The 23,830-nt window shown below is 37.1% G+C and overlaps 1 protein-coding gene across 2 annotated transcripts; it reads right to left on the reverse strand.

Annotated features, from left to right (window-relative positions):
- Window positions 1–6,153: 6,153 nt before the first annotated feature.
- dhx9 (DEAH (Asp-Glu-Ala-His) box helicase 9) lies at window positions 6,154–21,958 on the reverse strand. 2 transcript variants are annotated; one of them, XM_052129186.1, is made up of 28 exons: window positions 21,861–21,958; window positions 21,288–21,408; window positions 21,066–21,206; window positions 20,823–20,955; window positions 20,482–20,612; window positions 20,023–20,171; window positions 19,043–19,089; window positions 16,215–16,351; window positions 16,040–16,129; window positions 15,792–15,947; window positions 15,548–15,625; window positions 13,155–13,346; window positions 12,906–13,047; window positions 12,643–12,725; window positions 12,339–12,495; window positions 12,067–12,164; window positions 11,677–11,890; window positions 11,442–11,536; window positions 11,282–11,355; window positions 10,812–10,964; window positions 10,487–10,647; window positions 10,263–10,374; window positions 9,259–9,420; window positions 9,015–9,142; window positions 8,665–8,894; window positions 8,451–8,566; window positions 7,769–7,969; window positions 6,154–7,613 (listed from the first exon to the last, which is right to left on the reverse strand). In XM_052129186.1, exons 2-28 carry the CDS (start codon window positions 21,396–21,398, stop codon window positions 7,286–7,288), a joined length of 3,819 nt encoding a protein of 1,272 aa, XP_051985146.1. In that variant the 5' UTR covers window positions 21,399–21,408; window positions 21,861–21,958; the 3' UTR covers window positions 6,154–7,285. The 2 variants fall into 2 exon arrangements, with proteins under 2 accessions (XP_051985146.1, XP_051985147.1); XM_052129187.1 differs by lacking the exons at window positions 20,023–20,171; window positions 20,482–20,612; window positions 20,823–20,955; ... (1 more) ...; window positions 21,288–21,408; window positions 21,861–21,958 and adding an exon at window positions 19,212–19,310.
- Window positions 21,959–23,830: the final 1,872 nt, after the last annotated feature.

Raw genomic sequence — 23,830 nt, forward strand, 5'->3', positions numbered from 1 at the left:
GCTTAAACAGCAAGGAAGTGTGTTATAACTTCTGCATACATTACTTGATCTCGATGAAACTTAAGCAGTTTCTTCACTTGAAGAGGCCGGTCGCGTGGATGTGACTATTGTGAGTCAAAGTTATAGCGCCACCAACTGGCAGAAGGAAGTGTGTCACTTTCAAAATGCTTTGAAATCACCCCCTTATGTCTCAATTGAACAAACAGTTGATAAAGAAATCGGTATCAATATATTGAATTATGAATTATTTCACTGATCAACTGTGATGTCCGGTTAAGATGAAAATAAACTATTACTCTGTCTAAGCGATTATCTTTCTGAAACACGTCACAAAAACTTACAGAAACGGATAACACAAACATGACGTTGGAAATATACACTTATCAGTATAGTTATATTAAACTTGTCTATTTCAGTTATAAAGCTGTCTCATATGTAATTTCTCCTTTAATTCTATAATATAACCACTAGATGGAGGTCTAAGCACATTTTCTGTATTCTCGTTGTTTTAACGTAAGAAGAACACTTGTACGTGTTGACTGTTGAGAACGGTGTTTGGAGATTTTAAAAGACGCGGACCAGACGGAAAAACAAGACATACTGCATCATTGCGTTCAATATTTTAACGAGGGCCACTCGTACGCTGTACACGGTGTAAGCATCAGCTTGAGGACTCTTCAAAATGTATATAGGTCTCAGTTCTGGATGGAGTTATTTGCAGACCTTAGAGATGCTGGATACTTCAACGGGAGTCGTGAGCGTCATTGCTTTGGTGATACAATAAAAAAATACTCTACAAAAAAAAAAAAAAAAAAAAAAACAGGGTTTCCACGGGGTCTTAAAAAGTCTTAAAAAGTCTAAAATTTCAAAATCACAATTTAAGGCCTTAAAAAGTCTTAAATTTGCTGAAGTATTGTGTTCTAGGTCTTAAATAATTTTTAACAGGTCTTAATTTTCCTACGTCCATGTAAATCTCATTTAAATGCTCCCGCAGCGCTTTGGAATGTTTCTTTTTTTACTTCCGTGGTGTTGTAGTTTCTTATTTCGCTAGTCCAAATATAATTCGCTGTATTATGACTACAAAATAGACCAACATGCAACAGCCAGCTTTGAGCTTTCGTGTTATTGGCGCGAGTCTCTCGGATACAACAGAAAGACGTTAAACGGATTTTATTCAGCTATGAGGAAGTGCAAGTTTAGCGATACTTGGCTTGAAAAATCTGAATTTCGTGCTTGGTTAAACCCAGTTGCAAATAACGCATTTGAAGCCTACTGCTTATGCAAGAAAGCTATTAAATTGGGAATGTTGGGTGTACGGGCGCTGGAGTCTCATTCAAAAAGTGAAAAATATCTAACTGCTGTCAAGGGTCTCCAGCAAACTACAGCCATCAGCCATTACGCGCTTTGGAATAGCGGATGATGACTAATTTCCAAAATCACGGGACCGTTCGTGCTGATGTTCGACGAAAGTCTTCATCGCACCACCAAAACGAAACAGCTGGACCTGCACGTACGTTTTTCGTCTGCTGCGAATGGGTCGAGACTGCAATAAATAAAAATAAAAAGGAATAGGCTACAATGAATGATCTATGGCAGGGCTAGTATAATGGTGGCCCCCAGATCATCTTTATCTGACCCTCCAACAGTTTTTTTTATTTTTAAAAACCCTCACAATCTGATATCAAAGTGCCCTCTCAGCAAAGGTTTAGCGCGTTCATAGGCAACCGCATTCATCGGTGAGTTTAACAACGCTCATTGTGGCGTACAACACCATTCATCGGTGAGTTTAACAACGCTCAACTGCAGGTAAAGCAGCACTCAGAGGTGAGTTCAACCAAAACAACGCTAAACTGCATGTGGCTAATGTTTACACTCAGGGTACATTACGGCATGTTTTCCATAACGTTACGACGTTCTCAATATAATTCATAATCACACGTTTATAATGAACAACGCGTTATGGTTATTGTGTTATTAAAAACTGTGTACGCAGGTGTTACAGTTAACATGGTAACACTAAGTTACACCTGGTTTACTTGTATGTTACTGATTAAGAAGTAATGTAAAAAAAACAGTTATAACTGCATGAAGATGAATGGTAACACAATACTGGCAAAATACTGTTTACATCTTGCAAATGCATATGATTCAAGACTACAATTCCCCCAGAACGGAGGGAGGGGCGGGGTGACCAAACCTCATTATCATTTAAAGTCATATGCACTGAAACGGCGTGCTGAAAACGGAGCTGTTTTTGAGCAGTTAAAATTTGTGTTTTCTTAAAACACTAATGAGAATTTTTAATAAAAGTATATTACAAAGTTTTCATTTAGACCCTAAAGATTCATATTAACTTGTACAAAAATGGCATTATATGACCCCTTTAAGGTTACAAATACACACACACACACACACACTCCATCATTGCAATCTTGACATTGCAGCCTGTTCATTATAGCCGCAATAAAATATAATAATAAAATAGTAAACCTACCATATAAAAATTACTCTGTTTAAATAGTCAGTAGTACAATTCGTATCATTCACAGTAAGCACCGCTCCACTGTGATGTTTCCAAGCATATTTTTGCGCATGCAAAGAGGATGATTTTCTACGTCGGTATTGGAGCGTGAGTAAAGTACAAAGCCTATAATAACTGGCAGAAGGCAGTAAGAGAAACAGGAAGTCTGTTATAACTTCTGCATACATTAATTGATCTCGACGAAACTTCAGCAGTGTGTTCGCTGTAAGAGGCCGATCGCATGGATGTTGCTATTGTGAGTCAGTTATAGCGCCACCAACTGGCAGAAGGAAGTGTGTCACTTTCAAAATGCTTTTAAATCACCCCCTTATGTCTCAAGTGAACAAACAGACCAACAGAAAGTCAGATATTTTGGTTTGAATGTGGATTTCTTGGAATTTGCACACATCTTCTCGACGGTCGAAGCGAGCTTACGTTATTGCCCGTCGTGCGCGGCGACCCTAAAGGCCCAGGGGTGGCGGTGCCACCGGCTTGGGCCCGTCATCGCTGCTCGCAGCTTTAATTATAATTGTTTTTATTGTTGTGCATTGATGTCACCGATACCAATTTGGGAGCAAGAGCAGTTCTCTGCTTGATCAAATCACTGCACAAAATTACTATAAAACGATATATTTTTTAGTCTTGTTAGTTAGTTTAAATATTTAAGAGAATAACTTTAAACGTTTGCCAGCGAGGTAAATACAATTATAAAATCACACGCTAACCTATAATGAAATTAAAATGAAAAGCGATAGCCTATTTATGAGTGATAGCCACATTTCAGCACCTCTCATATGGAAAGCGAAAGTTCGTTGTTACATGTATTTAAAAAAAATTATCGAAACGCCACAAATCTAAACCAAAAATATTTCTAAATTCAAGTTACACTTCAAATGAAACTAAAAAGAAATCATGTATAAACACCTCTCCATATCCAGACATTTTACACTCTCCAACTTCCTTTGAAGTGCTGTAAATATCACTCTATAACAACAGGTGGAAAATTAACAATTCAAATAAGATTATAAATACAAGTGTAAATACAAAGATAATAATAATATATCTTGAAAAACAAACCATGACCTCAAGAAACACAAATCTCACACAATTTGTTTTTCATAATCAGCTACAATAGTGATTGAACATAATTTGATGATCCACTCACTGAACTTTTTTTTACCACTTGCTGGTTGAATCTCTATACTATAACTGGAGATTAGATTCTGCAATAAATTGAACGGCATCTATGCTTATATTATTCTATTTGTTTCCCTGTCTCAACCTCGGGACTCCTATCCTGGGGTCACCAGAACCGGCTGGATCAAGCTCCGTTCCTGCTTCGTGTTGGACTCAACTGCTAGGTGTCGCTGTGTGATGATGACTAAATGCAGCCGGTGCCAGCCAAACATCAATTCAGTCTATTATGATGGACTTCAGAGGACAAACTGATGCCAACTGCAACCATAAGACATGGGACACTTCATATGCCATTGCTTGAACCATGGATTTAGGATAGACCTCACTTAAATTACTGGCCAGGTTGAACTGCGATGCACATCACTGATTTCTGCCTGCATCACCTCGGTCTAATGATTAACTGCACTCTTGAAATGTAATACATAGACTAACAATGAATTGCCAACAAAGCCTTTCATCAGCCAATTAAGAAGGACAATTGCATCTATGTGAACTTCTGCAGTTAATACAGGATGGACTTCAAAGACATTAGTCATTAATCTTACAGTTCATACAAAATCTTTGGGTTAAACACTGACCCTTAACACTTACTTAGATTAAACATTTTAAACCATGACTTGCAGTAGAGATAAGTATTCAGACTGATTTAATTTTAACAGGGTAAACATTCTGCACAATCTGCTTAAGAAAACATGGTTTTATTGATTTTAACTTGTATTGGTCAAATGTATAATTTAGCATTTTTCATTATTAAACAAGTATAATAATAATATGTTATATATGTATATATAGCTATACAAGATCATAAAATATTATTCAAATTAGTTAGATGAATAAAGTACACTGATGACAATACATACAATTTCATGTCAATTAAACACATTACTATGTGTAAATGTTTATTTAAAAAAAATCAATGAAAAGAAATTGGCCAGAATATTTGAAAAGAAACAAATCTAAATATATGTCTAGCATAATAAACATACCTCTTAAAGTGTAGAATTTATTTTGCATACAAATTGCTCATACTTTCACTCTCTGTGAGTTTGTTGCATCTTTATTCTGCAGTGTTTTAATTCCTTCACCGGATTATTCTTTGAGAAAAAACAAAAAACAAATGCTATGACAAGCACTGTTTCTGCTATCCTTTAAACAAAGCCTCAAAGAAATATTTTCTTGTTTTCTGTATTTTTATCAGGTGTGAGCATTATTCAGCAAGCTACACTTCAGCTCTTTGCGGTATGAATATATTATGCAAATGACTACGTATTGCTCATAACTTCAATGTTTGCAGATTTTATATATGCTGCTGTTATTATATTTGTTGCAACTTGCAGTTATTTCTCATTTTGTAATTATTCAGAGCTCATCTTATACTTATGTTGCCTTTGGATATCACCATTATTGTGATTTGTATGTGAAATAATGAGATCCACCCGAGGTACATATGTACTTGGTAGTGTGCTAACATGTACAAGTAATAAAAAGTAATTTAATTTGAAATGTGTGTTACAGTTTTTATTAATGTTCACTATGTATTTGGGTCTGCACAGGCATGTTGGAGCCCAGGGTGGCTGCCTATGGTAGAACGAGCTTGTACTTGCTCAGCAACGGGCCAGCCAAATTACTCAGCAGCCCAAGGGAAAAATGCCCGGGGTTCTCAGTGGCCAGTCCAACCCTGGTGTCATGTATTGGGGCAGATTGCTGCCATCTGGTGGGGGGGGGAAATCATGTCTTGACAAAAATAACTTGTAGATTCTGGAGAGAACTATTAGACAAACTAATTTATTTGTGTGTGATCTTCATTGTAAATGTGTTATGGTTTCAGCCATGCATTTCTGTCTCTGTGTTGTGCATCGTGGCTGAATTATTGATTTAATTTGACAAATTTCTTATAGTCTCACCCATTAATTTCTGTGTTGGTGAATGCATGCGTTCTGCATTATTAATATGTTACAGACTCACCCCTTTATTTCTGAAGCAAGATACATTTAGATTATAAATCTACTTATAAGCCATTGAATAAAGTATATGAAAAGTATAGATAAATAAGTTTAAAAAACCAATTATTTTTGCCAAATTGTGTGTGCTGTGCATAACTATGCTCAGAGGATCACATAGTCACTTCACCTGTTTTTCAATCGGTTGCAGTCGAGTCACACATGCACTACCTATGTAGTGTTCCAAATTGGTTTCGTATAAGGCATCATTTCAATTATGATGTTGCCAATGAAGACAGCTGCCTATGTAGGCAGGAGACAGCTCACCAAGTTTTGGAACAGACCCATAGTCCCACCCATTCATTCATGTGTGTTTGTGAGTGCATGTGTACTACATTATGGATGTGTTGTAGTCTTTCCCTTTAACATCTGTCTGTGTTTTGCATTGTGGCTAAATTATTTATTTTATTTTAAAAAGAAAAACAATGCTCTGTGTTATAGTCTCACCCATTTATTTTCTATTGAACAACACAAGTGTCACTTTTGTCACATGGCCTACTATTTAATTTTTTTTTTTTCAGATGGCAAATGTAGGAAAACAAGTAACCAAGCCTCAAGCCACTCAGGTGAAGTAGACAATTTTTATTAAAGAAAAAATATTGATTTCAGTCAAAAGAGACTGAAAAGTGCATAAGTGTTAAAATGTTTGAGTTATCAAAGACGATGGTTTCTCTTCTGAAAGATCTTTCCTTAACTCAAAATAACGATCATATCCATGGCTAAAGGGTGAACAATGTGAAACAAACAGCCAAGGTAGCTAATGCAATGGAGGACTTGCAGTTGCATCCCAGAGGGAACCAAATCAATCAGAGGTGTCAAATGCTTACTCAGCATGAACATCAGCATGGGCAAGGTAATACATTTTATTGTCAAGTTCCATCACAGACCTTATTCAGAGTAGTGGTACATTTTGTTGGGAATGAAAACAAGGCTGTAAGGGATAGATTTACAGTTGCTTTAAATGGGCTGTACAGTTACTGGTTTAAACTAGGTTTTTTTTGGTTCAGCTGCAGAAACATTGAAAAAAAAAAAAATCATTTTCAAAACACACCAGAAAACTAGTTTATACAGCTTAATATGGTTCATGCCATTGAAAAGACTGCAAGTCAATACCTCACAGCTTCATTTTCATTAAAAACGATGATGCGACTCTGGTTACTCAAATCTCAATAGTGAAGCCCCGTTGTGGAGATTTGAGTCATCGTCTAATAATGGAACTTGACAATGTAATACGGTTTCACTACGGTTCCTCACAGATGGAAAATATGTTGTTGCACTCAAATTTATTAGAATTATTTTCCCCCAAAGTAATGCTTATTAAACTATTTAGTATCAGAAACACCAAAGGTCCACCAAAAAACACAGGTAACAACAGCTACTAGGTCAACTGTTTAATTTCTGTTAATATTTTTCATGATTTTTTAACAAATAATATTAAAGGAAAGTTAAGAGAAGTTTCAATCAAGAGATTGAGCAATTAAAAAAAGTGACAACAACTAAACCCAAACATACTTTTATACCTCCAAAAGATACTTGTATTCATGGACACATGCTCAAACATCCAGCTTTAAAAGCCACCTCTATTGCCACCCCTGTTTCCTCCCCAACCTCCTCTGAATCCCCTCCCTCCATATCCTCCACCCCCCCTGTATCCACCACCACCACCACCATATCCTCCAGATCCCCTGTATCCACCCCCACCACCACGATACCCTCCCGACCCTCTAAAGCCTCCTCCACCACCCTGGTAGCCTCCACCTCCTCTGTATCCTCCACCAGACCAGGATCCACCCCCACCACCTCCTCTGTATCCTCCTCCACCTCGGCCCCTGAACTCTCCACCTCCTCCAAAGTCAGTACGGGCCATCTTGGGTGGCCTTGGACCATCTCCAAAACTGTTAAACACAAATACAAAATGAATCCAATTCCTAATGTTAGCAGTAAAATGAGAATGAAGGCAAGATTCTAAATTTTAAAAGAACTCTTTTGCACCAATTTACATTAATCTTAAACAGGCTACACAATTTAATACAATGAGAGGTTTCCTCACCGCTGGTTGGTGGCCATGAGGTTGATGCCCGCCGACGAGGGTCTAGACACAAGCCGTATGACGTTCAGCAAGCGCTCATTGAGGGGATCCAAATTTCTGATGTATTCTGGGTCTTTGGTTACCTCCACCACCAGGGCTTCCATAGCTGCCCTAAGGGCTGCCACGCCACCAGCTACATCATGGGGAATCTGCAGTTTGATCCTACAAAAGAAAGGGATTGTCTTGATGAAAAAGGTTTTGATTTGTTAACTTATCTTATTCAACAAGATAAGTATTTTTATTTTTTTTTAATTCAGACAGATTCTCTAATGACTCTTTCAGGCGGATTTGTTAAGAACCAAAGCAATATTTGTTTCCGTTCACAAACCAATATAAGCTGATAAATTAGACATCAGTATGAGTTGTGAGCAAATTTTACTCTACATAGGAGTAATACCTAGCCAATGAGAAATGTCCATGACTTTTACATTAATTTAAAGATTTGAATCATTTCCATGACTTTCCCAGGCTTGTAACACTCTTTTTATAAATTTCCCACCATTTCAGAATTTTCCAGGAACGTGGGAACTGTGCTTTGGATACAATTATGTGCTCAATATAAATTATGGTTATAAACCTAGGAATACTGGAGCACAATATTTGTTTTTGTTTTGTTTGTGGCTTAACTTTATGAAACACTTACCACTCATCAAGCTCAACAATTTCCCCATTGGAGGTGATCTTCTTTGAGCCAAAAAGAATCAGCTGAAGAGGGCTGACAAGGGTCATTCCTTTGGCTGAGATGGCTCGAGTTCGGATCTGGAATTACAAATTAATTGAAATGGATTCATTTCAGTGAAATAAATAGCTAAATAAAACTATTATTTGAAGTAGAAAATGTAAAGTCTCAAACTAACCTTTTCCCCAAAGACAAAGAAGGGAGATGGGTAGTTCATATCATGGTTGCTGAAAGGACAGTTGACTGAGGATTTGTGAATGAGAGCATTTCGGCCTTCTGTTGTCAGAATCTTCCTTTTCTCTTTGTGGTAACACACGTTGGGGTAAGAGCCAAATGTCAGTAGAGAGATCACCACATCCAAGTTATTGTCTGGTCCCACATTGTTAAACATTTGATTCATGAGGCACTCTAAAAGGCACAAGATATAAAAACAAAATCAGCATCTCAAATTACATTGATGTTTACAATTAATAGAAGCATTACACCAAACATTATTGCACATAAAAGTGTCTAGAAGCACTGGTGAACCTTCAGGAAAGCCCACGTTGACTAGGATATCTTTCAGTTGGACCTTGGCCTCCCAGGTCATCCTCAAAGTAGGCATATTCAGCCTCTTGTGTTCACAAAACCTGATTTCTGCATCCTCACCTCCCATTCTGTAAGCACAGTAGCATATAAAAATCTGAATCTGTTTAAATTGATACTCCCCTAACAAATTAGAATATCAAATGTGAAGCGTCCAATTTGAACTGTGCTGTCCCTTATGACCCACCTGACTTCATCCCAGGCCTGGAAGACAGAGAGTAAAGCCACGTGGTCTGAAAAACGTGTGCCAGCATAGTTCCTATGGACGAAGCCGAGGCGTTTGCCCTCATTGATGAAGGGCTCGGGGAAACAGGATGCTGCTGAGATGGTGCACACTGCATCTCCAACACTAAACAAATGCACCAACACATGCACTGAGTGAATACACTGTGGTATATTAATATATAAGTATAATTGGGTGAACCACACAAAAAACATGCCCATTTCACATTTCATCCCAAAATTAATGTTTTTATACAAATGATATAAATATAAAAAAGAGCATTGCATTATTATTTTGACAAATTCCTCAAATAATTTTTTACCATACTGTGTCCAGAACCTTTACTGTTGCTTTTGCAACTCCTATTATTCTCAAAGCTCACTCTCATAGTCATTTTTATTGCAAGAATGATTTTTTTCTGTTTTACACCAGCATGAATTAAAAGCAAGACAACAAATGTTCTAGGGCTTCACCATCCTATTGTACCCTAGGGTGGCACCAGGAACTCCACCAGCTGCACTTCCTTACACGTTCTACGTTATTCAAGGACCCGATAGCAGTCACGGAATCGATAGCATCGCAGCTTGCACCATGTCAGATTACCCACCCCATCCAACAATAGCGGAACCCTACACAGGCAGGGCATCAGTTTGTCCAGCGCTGACCCTGACTACGATGATGATAAATAATTTACAAATTACAATAAAAAGAAAATGTGTTTTGTTTTAAAGATTACAGTAATAAGAATTAGATTTTTGAGGCATCCTTTAATAATAATATAAACTGTACATAAAATCCATCAGATCTTTTTTTCTGCTCTGATCAATTAAAAGGCAAAAATTTCTTGAAGCAAAACTAAATATAATTTAATTTCAGGTTGAAAATGACCTGGACATGTTCTTTTTGGGTTTTGTGAAATTTGCTCATTTCAAAATTTCAACAGCCAAGGCTGGGTAAACAACTCTTACTTAAAAATGCATCCCATGATCATCATCTTTCCCAGACGAGGTTCAATTGGCAGTTTGGCCAGAATGCGTCCCAGTGGAGTCAGCTCATCATTACAGTCTAGAGCATCCAGCTCTGGAGAATGACAGAAGATCATCACGGTAAGAATGCAATATTAAGCATTAAACGCACTGCTATGAGCTTTAATTTTAACTGGTTCTGGCAACAACTAACAGTGAAGCTGTACCTCTAAGTGTATGTTCTGCCTCAATAACAGCATCCAATGGAGGGGGCTCAATGGCTTTAGACAGGAACTGCCCAATAGCACCAAGTCTCAGTAGCTTAATACTGAGGGCCACCTCATGCAGTGGAGTGCGGAAAATTTCTGGAGTCAAGTGAGTCTCTAGCCTGCCAAACAATCATTGCAATCATCAGTTGATTTCTCGCTCCAGAGTTGTTGTTGTTTTTTGGAGTATAGCTTTCTTTTCTTAACTGGATTTAATTAAGCTACTGATGAATGAAAATGGATTGTGCTGAAACAAGTAAAAGCCCATTTCTGTGGCAATTCATACTTGTCAAAACGAGCTCTGCTGCACAGGTGAAAGCAGAAGCCTGGTCTGACTCGACCAGCTCGTCCTTTTCTCTGCTCAAGGTTGGTCTTGGAGGCCCAAACGGTGGCGTAGTTTGTCATGTTGTTGTGAGAGGTGAACAACTTCACTTTCTGCCTGCATGACACAAATTAATTTTTTACACCATTTGTTGAAAAACTTAAAGAACATGTAGTGGGAAAAAATACATGCAGGTTTCAAACAACTTGAACAATTTTCATGCTTTTTCTATGACTTTTCCAGTCATTTGTCATTACTGGATAAGGATTTATTTTTAGCCAATTAAATATTTTAGAACGGAGCACAATTACAAAAAAATTATATTGATATATTTTAAGATTTTTTTCCAGCCTGGAAATCACAATTTTAAACTTCCCAAATTCCAAGTTTTCCATTCATAGGAAGCATGTACATGAATCAAAAGAATCATTTACTTGCAGGAGTCAATGACGAAGACCACATCATTGATGGTGATGCTGGTCTCTGCGATGTTGGTGGACAAAATCACCTGTGATGTTTTTGCAAAATGTCAGGTATTAAACCACAAGCATATGTGAATTCATAAACTAAATCAGTAACCAAAATTCTACAAACCTTAGTCACGCCATCAGGGACAGGTTCAAACACTCTCCTCTGTTCCTCTCTGGGGATCTGAGAGTGGAGTGGAAGAATTCTGTAAAGATGACCACCTGAGTAAGACACAACATGGGAGGAATCACTAGAATGAACAGTTTAGGTGATGTATATCCAAGTCAAAACACTTGAATGGACAGTCTCAGTGAGATGAATTCAGATAAGAGTATAATCAGAGTAATGTTAAATTATTTACCGAAGTGCGGGCTCATCTCCAGATGTTTCTGCATGGAATAGATGAGGTTCCAGCCTGGCAGGAAGACCAGCACTGCTCCGGGCACTTGCAGTGTTTCAATGTACTTCAGCAAAGCCTCAATCAGCTCAAATGGAGTTTCCTTCTCATTCAGCTGAGACATGGCACGTTTGGTCTCTGGAGTATATTCTGGTCCACAGATAACATTACAGTTCACCTAGAGGCATGAAATATTAAAAACTAAGAATTTCAAGATTCAGTTTCAGGAATATTTTTCCACATACACCTGACACCTAAATAACAACACAGTATTCTATGGGAATTTCTGGTGCCAATTTTACTCCAGCGGTTTTATACATCATATTTTACAAAAACTCATAACATTACACGTACCTCTTCGTCTCCCCCCTCTTCATCTTTGTCTTTTTTCTTCCTATCTGTAGGTGGTGGTACAAACTGGGTCATCTGGATGCAGTCTTCCAGAAAATACTCTGGAAATATTAAAAGAATAATCAGATTGACTTTGAGGTCATTCACTCATCATTAATGAGCAATGGGCTTTCAAACATAAATAAAAAATATTTTATCTATTACTTAATGTTAATATTTAAGTATTGTAAAATGGCATTATAATACAGAGCATTGTGAAAATTAAGCTATCTGACCTTGTACGGCATGTGCACGTCCATGCACCTCGATGACAGGACAGTTAAAAAAGTATTCCCTAAACATGGTGGTGTCAATGGTAGCAGACATAAGGATGATGCGTACATCAGGGTAGGCCTGGATCACATCTCTCAACACTACCAACAGGAAATCAGTCTGGAGAGACAAAGACACAATAACATACTCCACTTCTAAGAATGTGATGAGAAAAAACACCTGTAAATTGCCAATTGTCAGATAATAGCAGTGAAAAACATGAAAAGTAGAAGTATCCATTATGATACATGTTAACATTGGACTTACATTTAAGTCCCTCTCATGGATTTCATCCACAATCACATGACTGATACCACGGATACCAGATTCCAGCTTCCTTAGCAACACACCTGTAAATAAATGGTAAGTTTATGGTTACTATGTCATATCATACAATTATCTTTCTCAGGATGACAGGCTTGTGATAAAGTGAGATATATACTGAACACCAGAGGACAGAATTTATACTAAAGAGTCTACAGACACTTTCCGCTCTGTGCAGCAGTGAGAGATTAAGAAGTGGAATGTACCAACTGTGCAGAAGAGGATGCTGGCGTGAGGTCTGGGAAGGACAGACTCAAAGCGCACACTGTACCCACAGCTTTTCCCTGCCTCCTCTCCTCTCTCAAAGGACACACGTTCAGACACTGACACCGCACTGATCCGTCTCGGCTAGGACAATAAGCAATAGCATGGGTCACAATACAATAATACATAAGTGCTGACTGAGTAAACAATGGGACTTCTTCAAACAGAACAGCTTTCTGTACTTGACTCACCTGCGTAACAATGATATTGCATTCAGCTGCCTTGCCTCTATGTATAAACTCATCCAAGATGTACTGAGGAACTTGAGTGGTCTTTCCACAGCCTGTGGCTCCACGGATGATGACCACTGGGTTATTGTGGATGGCAGACATGATTTCTTCTTCAAAGTTCTTCACTGGAAGCTGACTTCGCTCCTTTAGAATCTGTCGGAGACCAAGAGAACAAGATGCTAGTTGATCCGAGGACCCAAACACTGTATGGACCACAATTCTTTCTCTGTTGGCTATACCGGCATTATATTTTTCCAATTTTGCCTACTTTTAAAATCTTCACTTAGGGATTAACAATGCTCAGAGAAAAAAAAATGGGCTTCCAGGGGCCAAAGAGAGATAAAGCAACAATCCCGATAGTGCTACGACGTCTGGAGATCGCCCGTGCTTATTGCCCACGACAAATACTGGCGCTCCAACATATGGCGTGCACATCTCTTGCCACAGCAAATAATTATGGAGTACTTTTATGATGCCTTTATGTGCTTTCTGAAGCGTCAAAAATTTGGCACCCATTAACTTGCATTGTGAAATATTTTTCTAAAAATCATAATTTGTGTTCTGCAGAGGAAAGTCAGTCATACATGGCATGAGGGTGAGTAAATGATGAGAATTTTCATTGTTGGGTGAACTATTCCATTAACACTCTTTTAAACACCCATATTTGCAGAAGTGTCATCACAAATTACAATAACAGCATAAATGACACATATTATGGTCATGTATAGGATGTTAGTGCCATGAATTCACAAGGAAAACATTACAAATTACACATTATCCACTGCGCATATATATATATAAAACTTAAAAAAATCATTGAGTAGTTCATACAGCTTCTTTTACTAATCTTGTGTGATTTCCACTCATAGAATGAGACATGAAGTCATTGATAACACTGAGCATTGATAATGTCAAATTACTTGATATTTTACACGTACTCTTGAGCATTCTCATATTAAAATGTACCTCTAAACTAGTGGTTGACCGATATGGGTTTTTTAATAGCCGATGCCGATATCCAGAGAGCAGGGTGGCTGATAAAATGCAGATATATCACACAATATAATAAATAACAAACATAAAATTGCTAAATAAATAAATAAATAATAATTAAAAAAAAATATATATATATATATATATATATATATATATATATATATATATATATATATATATATATATATATATATATATATATATATATATATATATATATATAAACTCTTAGCACTATATTTACTATTTTAAATGGTAGATGGCAGTTTCTTCAGATTTCTGATTAGTCATCTATTTGCGCAATAAGAAATTGTAAATATATTAGGAAGAAAGAAATAACAGTACACACAGTAGTCCAGCAAACTTGGATGGCATGAGCACATTAACAAATCACATTTACTCAAGAAATACCGAATCAAACCAATTGTACATACAGTGCATAGTGAATAAGACATTTATTATAGCACACGAGAAGCACTTTTACCTTGGGCTGCATCCGCAAACGTAGACAGCTGATTTGCTACTTTGCTGCCTAATCAATTAATGGCTTAACTGAGAGCTGTTTTGAATTAATGGAACTATTAAGGAAACTGGTCTGCATGCAGTTTGAAAAGCACCTTATTTTCATCCTACCTCCGTATACAGCCTCCGGAGGCAGCCTTGAAATTGCACTCAAGCGCTCGTGCGGAGCAGCAGCAATCTCCTGACAGTTTAAATGGCCTGGATCGCCTGCTTGGATTGAAATGGACTGACCATGATGATTTGGTCATGAGGAGAGAGGAGATTTTGATCCTGACGTTTTTGATTCAGGCTGATGGAATACGCGCTTAGATGAGCTCTAGACGGGAAAACGCTGGATTTTTGTGAGGTTTGTGAATTACACCGGTTAAAACACGATATCTGCAAATGGCATATAATATACGTTTTATTGATATTTGCCTTTTTATCATTAGACAAGGCAGTTAAGTAACAGGGAACTCTTGAGAGAAAAAAATGAAACAGGCCTGTCAGGCCAGCACTTTGATATGTGAACCGTTTAAATGACACTGAGTTGCACACTATTATTGTAGTAACACAATGGCATGTAACAACAAAACGAACCGTGACTGGTCGCTTCACATGCAAGCAGGCAATTCTCGGCACCCTCAAGAAACATATCGGCCAATGCAGATAATTTAAAAAAGTCCACTACTCTAAATGCCTCCCCAGCACCAGGGAAGGTGTCAAAATGTCTGAAAACAGCTGTCTCAGCCTTCTTTTTGGCTCTGAGCAAAGAAGCACTTTGCCATGAGAGTGCTGGGACCTTAATACACTTATTTTAATATTCACATAGACTTTCAGAGGTGGTTTTTGCTCACCGTCTGTAGGTTGTTGTCCTGCTCAAGCTGATAGTTCAGCTCATGCTGCAGGTCTCCACTGATCTGTTCTGGGGTGCACTGCAAAGCAGGTGAGCAGCGTTGTCAACACATTGGAGGAATGCAGTGGGTATTACAATATGTTTTAACTCCAAAAAAAGACATGAAGTATGCCATATCACACACAATTCTATTGCTTACATTCAATTAGTTAATACAAATGCTCAATGCAGAACTGTATACTTACAAATGCCAGCGGTCCTTCATCTATGTTGGAACTGGTCCATGGGTTCCAGTTCACCTGTGGAGGAGACCACGGCACCACTCCTGCCATGCTCTGCCTCTGAGAAGGCTCAAAGTGTGCTAACTTCCCTTGAACCAGAGAAACTGGACTGTTGGGGTCCTGAGGCAAGAACAGGACACACAAAGAAAGTTCTTTAGCACATACTGCATGATTCTCACTTCCTGACACTTGAGTTTTTAAACTACACTTACAGGTGGAGGGATTTGGATGCCAAGTTCCTGCACAATACTTTGCACTTGTTGCTGAAGATCATCACTAAGATTTACTTCATATACATCCACCTGTCATATCAAGAAAAAGAGACAGTTAGATTAGTCAGTAAGCACAAAGAGGTCCAAGATTGTTGATTCGGACTGCTGAACTCACACTTTCTCCTTCTTTCTTCTTTGTCTGCCCTGTGTAGGCTTCTATAACCCCCAAATGGTAAAGCTGACGGACCAGGGACAGTGCACAAGACTGGGCGGCCATCTTTTTATTAGAACCATGTTCACGGGCAAAAATCTCTGAAGAATTAGGACAGCATTAGCAGGGACAAGACTTTGTTGATGTAAAACTGTTTCAGAAGGGATTTTCACACTTGAAATGGTTAGGAATTAACCCTGGTTATTCAGGTATTGATGTTTCATACTGTACATTTGTAAACCATGGGTTAACGTTTTTATTTGCATACTTATGAGGTTGCTAACAATGATTTGACAAAAACGTTTGGTAAGCACTGAGGCATTATATAATAAGCTGCCTGTTGTTGAACAACTTTCTGAAACATTCTAACACTGCATCATTTTACACTGTATAACTTTGGAACCGCAAATGTGGTCCTAGGGCTGGGCGATAAAACGATTTCGATATGGCATCGCGATAATATTTATTTAGACTACGATGATAAACTTTTGACATGTTTACTCGATATGGATAGACCTAACAGCCTATTACAAAGCAGAAATAAACAGACAACAGCCAGTCAGAACGCAGATTTTGGCTTGTGCGTCTAAGTACACGCCCATTTGCTAGCAGAGCACTGTTTGAGCTACCGGCAGTGAAGAAAGTGAATGTAAAGAAAAAATTAGTGGAAACGACGAACACGAAAGCGACGGTGAAAGTGAACTCGAACTATCTTCCAAAGCTGAGGAAATTTTTGACAAAAAAAGGTAACAAGGCGTCAATTATATGGAAGTGGTTTGGATATCTGAAAAGCGACGACGCGCAAATAAAGACGGTCTGCAAAATATGCCATCGGTCGGTGATAACCAAGACGGGAAACACAACAAACCTTTTCGGTCACCTGAAAAGGTACCATCCCAGCGACCACACCGAGAGTATGAAAATGCGGGCCCATGTTAATGTTACTTCGTCCACAAGTTTTGCCCAACATGCTAACGTTAGTTAACGCCAGATGCTGTGGACAGACTAGTCTTTCTGGCAAAAAACCTATAATAGGGTAATTAGGGTTACATATGATGAGCATTACCTAAATGGTGTAGCATAGTGACTAGTTTACAATGTTTACATTTTGCACTTTTTACTCAGATTTCTACCTCCAAAACATTTGTACGGAACAGGATTAGGGACAAGCAATAATAAAAAAATAAAACCATCTCGAGATTAAAGTCATTATAATGCGAGATTAAACTCGTTAAATTTCGAGAAAAAAGTCGAAATACAATCTTGAGAATAAACTCATTAAATATCGAGAATAAAGTCATTACAATGCGAGATTAAACTCGTTAAATTTCGAGAAAAATGTCGAAATACAATCTTGAGAATAAACTCATTAAATATCGAGATTAAAATCATTATAATGCGAGATTAAATTTACGAGTTTTTTCTCAGAACACAAGTCGAACTTTATTCTCGATATTTAATGAGTTTATTCTCAAGATTATATTCGACTTATTCTCGAAATTACGAGTTTAATCTCGATTATAATGACTTTAATCTCGATATTTAATGAGTTTATTCTCAAGATTGTATTTCGACTTTTTTCTCGAAATTTAACGAGTTTAATCTCGCATTATAATGACTTTAATCTCGAGATGGCTTTATTTTTTTTTATTATTGCTTGGCCCTAATCCTCTTCCGTACATTTGAGATATTTAAAACCAGTACACAATTAATATTTTATTTATCTGACAGTTAAGTACTTAAATCTGCCAGGGACTTTGTGGTTCACTTGTTTACATTTGTTGTCTTGGTTGTACCTCTACAAACATTTTGAAATGTTTGCTGCCCTGCCAAAGAAATTTGATGTGATAGTACTGTAGTCACAGCTTTTAGTTTTATATTTTATAATAAGTTACAAGGCAAGCTAACTTGCATTGTTTTGTCAAGGCAGATAAAGCATGTTTGCTAAAAGTAAAATGTTAACATTTAGATTTAAAGTTTATCAATATTCTTTTATAACAAAATATATTCTCAACCAATCCATATTTGCACAGTTAAATGTTTGCATTGTTATTTATTTATGTTAATAAACTATATAGTTCAACAACTATTGAACCTTCTGGTTTCTTCAGGCATCATTATCAGTATATTTTTCAAACGGGCAGCATTATTAAATTATATATCGTAACAAATATCGATATCGATCAATATGGAAAAAAATATCGTGATAATATATTTTGCCATATCGCCCAGCCCTATGTGGTCCTATCCCTACTCTGGTGCGGAGTTTCATAACCCCTGGTCAAAATCAGTGCTATGCCCCTTTCAAAACTACAAGTGTGAAACATTGCTTTTTATTGGGTTAATACAGGGGTCTAAAAAGATGACAACCCAGGGTTAACGGCAGTGTGAAAGGCCCAGTTGAGTGGCAAACTGTCTGTATGATACTTCTCCACATTGCTGCCACAGCCTTGTTTGGCCTTAAAATTATGTAAATGGTTGTGAAGTAGTGGTCAACCGATTTGGGTATTTCAATGGCTATTGTGGATACAGATATCTAGAGAGCAGGGTGGTCGATGGCAGATATAGTTAATACAATTTATGCATACAAAATAACAGCAAATGAGAATTGTTTTTTATTCATTGACAAGGCCGTTGGTAGACTTTGGTAATTAAAAAGAGAAATTTAAATTTCTGATAATAAGCAAAGCCAATTATTAGTCAATAATCAAAACATTTACAAATATCAGCCAATTAATTGGACTGAAGTTTTTCTTGATTACTACTTTCAAGTAATTGAAATAGCTACTTACTTCTACCCAGCTGTCGCACAAACAGTGTCATCTCAGCAATAAAACTCCTGAAATAAAGCAAGATATAATAGCGAGCTGGCTGGACAGAACATTCAGTTCTCAGGTCTTTAAAACTTCACAAGCTAACAACAATGGTGAACAAAACAAAAAGCATACTCCACAGACTGACCTCTTAACTGGACAGGTCACGAGTTCAACCGTAACATTTCAACACAGGGTGTGTACAGGATAACCCAGTCTTCGTCAGGTGTTTTCTGCTGGACTTTAAACAGGGAGTTTTTTCCTCTCTAGGTCATGGAGGCCTCAACTCCTGATGGACAAGTGACACCAGAAATCACAACCAGACATTACTTTGCCTCTACCATCTCTTAATTCAACCAAATCACAGACTCACCATGTGACCTCTTAGTGCAGCCTAAGTCATGTCACATGTTTGTCCCAATGTAAGGTTGTGATTTCTGGCATCTCTATTGCCCTCCCTCTAGATAACATATAGTGCATGCATGGGTGAATCTCACGAAAACATGGACAGGTCATATTTCAACCCAAAATAATAAGAAAAACAAAGAAACATACTTCATGATCTTTGAGCAAATATAATTTGTGCAAATATATAGATTCTAATTATTTCGATTGTAGGGTGAAATGTGACCTGAACATGTTTTTCACAGGTTTCATGAGATTAACCCATATACGACACATATTCTGTAAGGGAACTTCCAAGAGGCTGTGTACAGTATGTTCTCTGAGATCTCCTTGAGGTTAGATGCACATCAAGGAGTTCTCTGTCATCGTTTCAGTCCAGCAGAAAAACAAACCCTCAATATGTTAAATTTAAGATTTCTTGATGAGGAGGATTTAGTGAATAATTAAAACTCTTAGCCAACAAATGAATAAATGCCTAAAAAGCAGGTGAAATTCAGTAAATTACTGAAAAACAAAGTTGTTGTAGTAAATGTTTTTGATGGGGACATTCTGACCTGTTGTGGTCAGGCCCCACTTGGCTATATTTGTAGTCAGTTTGGTTTTTCTCCTTTTGAAAGAACTGATTCAGACGAGCCTTCGCATTGTCCAGTGTCCAGTTCCCATGCAGGCCAGCATTCAAATCAACCCCCTCCGATTCTAAAGTCTTGAGGAAGTAAAATTTTATGAGAATCAGTACTTTCCCCATTCTGTAATTCTTTTTATATTCAAAATAACATACTATTACAGTACTCATCCTACTTCTGTATGCATAATATGCGATGTATGTTCATTTTATGCATGCATGGAACACCCAGATGACCTCTGCCTTTGCCAAAACATGCAGTATACAACAGAACACACAGCAAACAATATTGTGCCGTTTACTTGTCATTTAATTTCCAATCTGACGAATGAATCTTTTTTTTTTTTAAATCTTTTTCCACATCTTAGTATTTGATCTGATGAAGACCTACTGCTTTAGCCTCCTGCTCATCTCTCTTGGAGAAGTACTCTTGCAGGTTAGCTCCTCTCTCCCATTGAGCATTACCAAAGCCTGAGTAGCCCAAACCTGTGACTCCGGGGACAGGTGCAGAACCTTGAGGTTCTGAGACATGGGAAGAACTTCAGCATTAGAACAGTTCCTTTTTAGTCAGTGTCACATATAAATAAAACCACTGTCATTTCATGTAACTTGAATGTTCATTCATGCTCAACTGTAGCCTGCACAATCACATATTCAATAGTACAGGGCAAGGCAAGGGCAAAACAAAAATAGTCATATTCAAATTCTGCTGTAGTTACTATCATAACTTACCATTACATTTTTCACCTGGTTCTTTCTTCACAGCCAGATGTGGAGGTAGTGGACAGTTGGATGGAAGATTTCCAAACTCAATATCACCACCACCACCACCACCACCACCATTTCCTCCATCAGGCACACTGACCTGAAAATAAAAAAACTCCAACTGAGACCTTTGCCTTATACCAAACCATACAACAAATATGTAGGCAAGAACTTGAGAGAAATGTTAATAAACATAGATGTTGTACTGACCCCTATTGCAGGAACTTCATTAGCATTTATCTCTTTTGTTCGGACAAGATAATTCACAAAATCTCGGGCAGCATTAGACTGGGCATCTTTTTTGTTGGTGGAGTTTCCCATGCCGATGTAACTGTAACCCTCAACACGCACCTTAGAAAAGAAAACATGGTTTTTGAGCAAACTTTAGAGCAGCTACAAAATAAACTACAGATGGATCAGCACTGTTCTTACCTCACAAGTGAACTTCTGTCTGTTTTTATTTCCAGCTGTTCGGGTGTCATAGTTTGGCGTTAACTTCTTTTTTCCACACCAAGCATAGAGGAAGTTTTTAATGTCTGCCATTGTTGAAGGCCTGCATGTGAATTAGATAAATGCCATGAAAGCAAAGATTTAAGAATAACAAACCACCATTAGAAACTCAATATAGGTAAACTAAGCAAACACCTACTCACTGCAGATCAGAGATAAATCTAAACATGCAGAACTGATTCCAAGAATGAAGGCCAAATAGAAGAGTATATTTGAACAAGAATAGGTATATCCAAGAATCTACATAGATTGCAAACTCGTGAACCTGACAGCACAAGAAATAATACATCTTTAAAAGAAAAACAGACATTTCTAAACAGGTTTTCGCAGCATATGAGTGCATGTAATCTAGTGCAATGAATGGGCTAACATTAACAAGCAAACACGCTAGCTAGCCGTCCTTAATGCGTACAAAAACGGGTTAGACAGCCATATCCACTTCACAGAAGAATATAAAATAAATTAAATTCAATAGAAAAAGGCCTCTGTTTATACCTAATAACGGTCCCCTTTTTATAAATTGACACAAGATGTTCAGTGAAATGTGTCTGTTACACGGAGACTCGCCATACCAGTGTGAACGCGCAGATTAGAACAGGAAGTGACGTAAAGGTGCCCAAATTCACAGATCCCAGTACGCACTTCCATGAGTACGCACAACGCAGAGGATGTTCATACCATTCTGTGGTTCGTGGATTTGAAAGAGTATGGCATCCGCTGCAGGAGTCCATACTTGTATAGGTATTTCTTTAAGTACAATAATTAGGTGGCTAACGTTATTAGCTCAGAACCGTTGTCAATGAAACAAAAATGATGATCCTCCACCAGGGGGCGCACGGGGACTCTTAAAGGTAAATCTCCCTTTCCGCCCAATTAAAATCTCAAAGTTGTTTTCTCGCTGGAGACATACTGTACAAAATGTATGATCGTTTTTAATGTATTAATTTCTTACTATTGATACAAATTAAATGCTGTAGAAATTATAAAAATATCCAGTAATAACAAACAATGTAACTGGATAATGTAACTGGTACCATGTAATGCCATATGTATAGACTACTTAAAGAGTGATGAGGACATGCACATTTTATTGGAATTCTTTTCTTGAAAATGTTCACCAAATTCTTGCATTTCTAACAAGATAAGAGAAGTAAATTTTCCGAGTGTAATCATGAACAATCTCTTTATAAACCGATTTATATTTCTCTGTTTTTTATAGTAACAATTAAGCTGTTTAGCACATTATTCTTATTATTATTTTTGCGTAGTAAAAATGTATTCATGAGAACAAATTTTTCAATAATAAAAAAAAAACTGCGATCTGGACAATGGTGTAAATCTAAATGACACTTAATTGCCTTTTAATTGTAAGCAAGTAGTGATGAGTATAAAAACAGAACAATTATGTAGACTAAACATACATGACTAATGGAAGACAATGGCAGAGTCTGAATTAACACAGCCTACCTCCCCACAGTTTAGCGTGGACATACTCTATATGGACATACTCTATAAAAAGAGTATGTCCAAAGCGTCAGTATTCATAAAGAGCAGGTGAGAAAAACCTGGATGACCTACTACATTCGACGTGCGCATCCAGTGGACACTGTACTATCCCATAATACCAAGGTACATATTCGTCACATTCAAAACGCTGAATTAAAAATTAAATAAAAAAATAAATAAATTATATATATATATATATATATATATATATATATATATATAAAATAGTAAAAAAACGGCAGAGAACCATGCCATCAAGTGACTTATTCCAACTGTGAGTGCTATGTTTTCAAAGATAGTTTGTTAAACTGTTAATTGTTAATCAAAGTTAAACTGTTATTGTTAAAAAAAACAAACAAAGTAAATCATTTTTGTGGTTGTTGTTATTATTTCATATATTCAGGCCAGAGGACAATTCCAGCAATTTTTTCCTAATACTCACCTGCATACCTCAAGAACATACAATATTACCGGTCGAGAAGTACGTTCTTCCTCAAATGCAGTGCATACTCTGACAATATGCACATTTGGATGCAGCCAATGGCCGGATTGTTAAACCCCCACCCATTTTAAGCTAATTACAAGGGCACCTACTATTTCATTAGTTACAACAATCAGTCTGAAAACTTTATGGAAAAACAATATATTTTTTTTTTTTTCACATTTCAATTTCAAGAATAAAGAACTTTAAAATTGATATTTTAAATACTCTGGTTATTTTTGGCTTCAGAATGTAGTAATATATATATATATATATATATATATATATATATATATATATATATATATATATATATATATATATATTTGTCAAGGGAATGTCTTCTTGATAATGTGCAAAGAAAATATTATGCATTCTACCATGCCACTAAGGAGAATAAAAGATAGTAGAAAATCAAAAACACTGAAAGTTTCAGATCACACAATGTAGACAACATAATCAATGAGGCCACAATCCA

This window comes from Xyrauchen texanus, chromosome 6 (assembly GCF_025860055.1).
Source record: "Xyrauchen texanus isolate HMW12.3.18 chromosome 6, RBS_HiC_50CHRs, whole genome shotgun sequence".
Taxonomy (NCBI): Eukaryota; Metazoa; Chordata; class Actinopteri; order Cypriniformes; family Catostomidae; genus Xyrauchen; species Xyrauchen texanus.

Coding starts and splice junctions, on each gene's coding strand:
- dhx9 (XM_052129186.1), bottom strand. CDS start 21,398: ATGGCAGACATTAAAAACTTCCTCTATGCTTGGTGTGGAAAAAAGAAG. Junction 20,172..20,481: donor ATGAGCAGGAGGCTAAAGCA/GTAGGTCTTCAT, acceptor TACTTCCTCAAG/ACTTTAGAATCGGAGGGGGT. Junction 9,421..10,262: donor ATCATGGGATGCATTTTTAA/GTAAGAGTTGTT, acceptor GCATTTGTTTAG/TGTTGGAGATGCAGTGTGCA.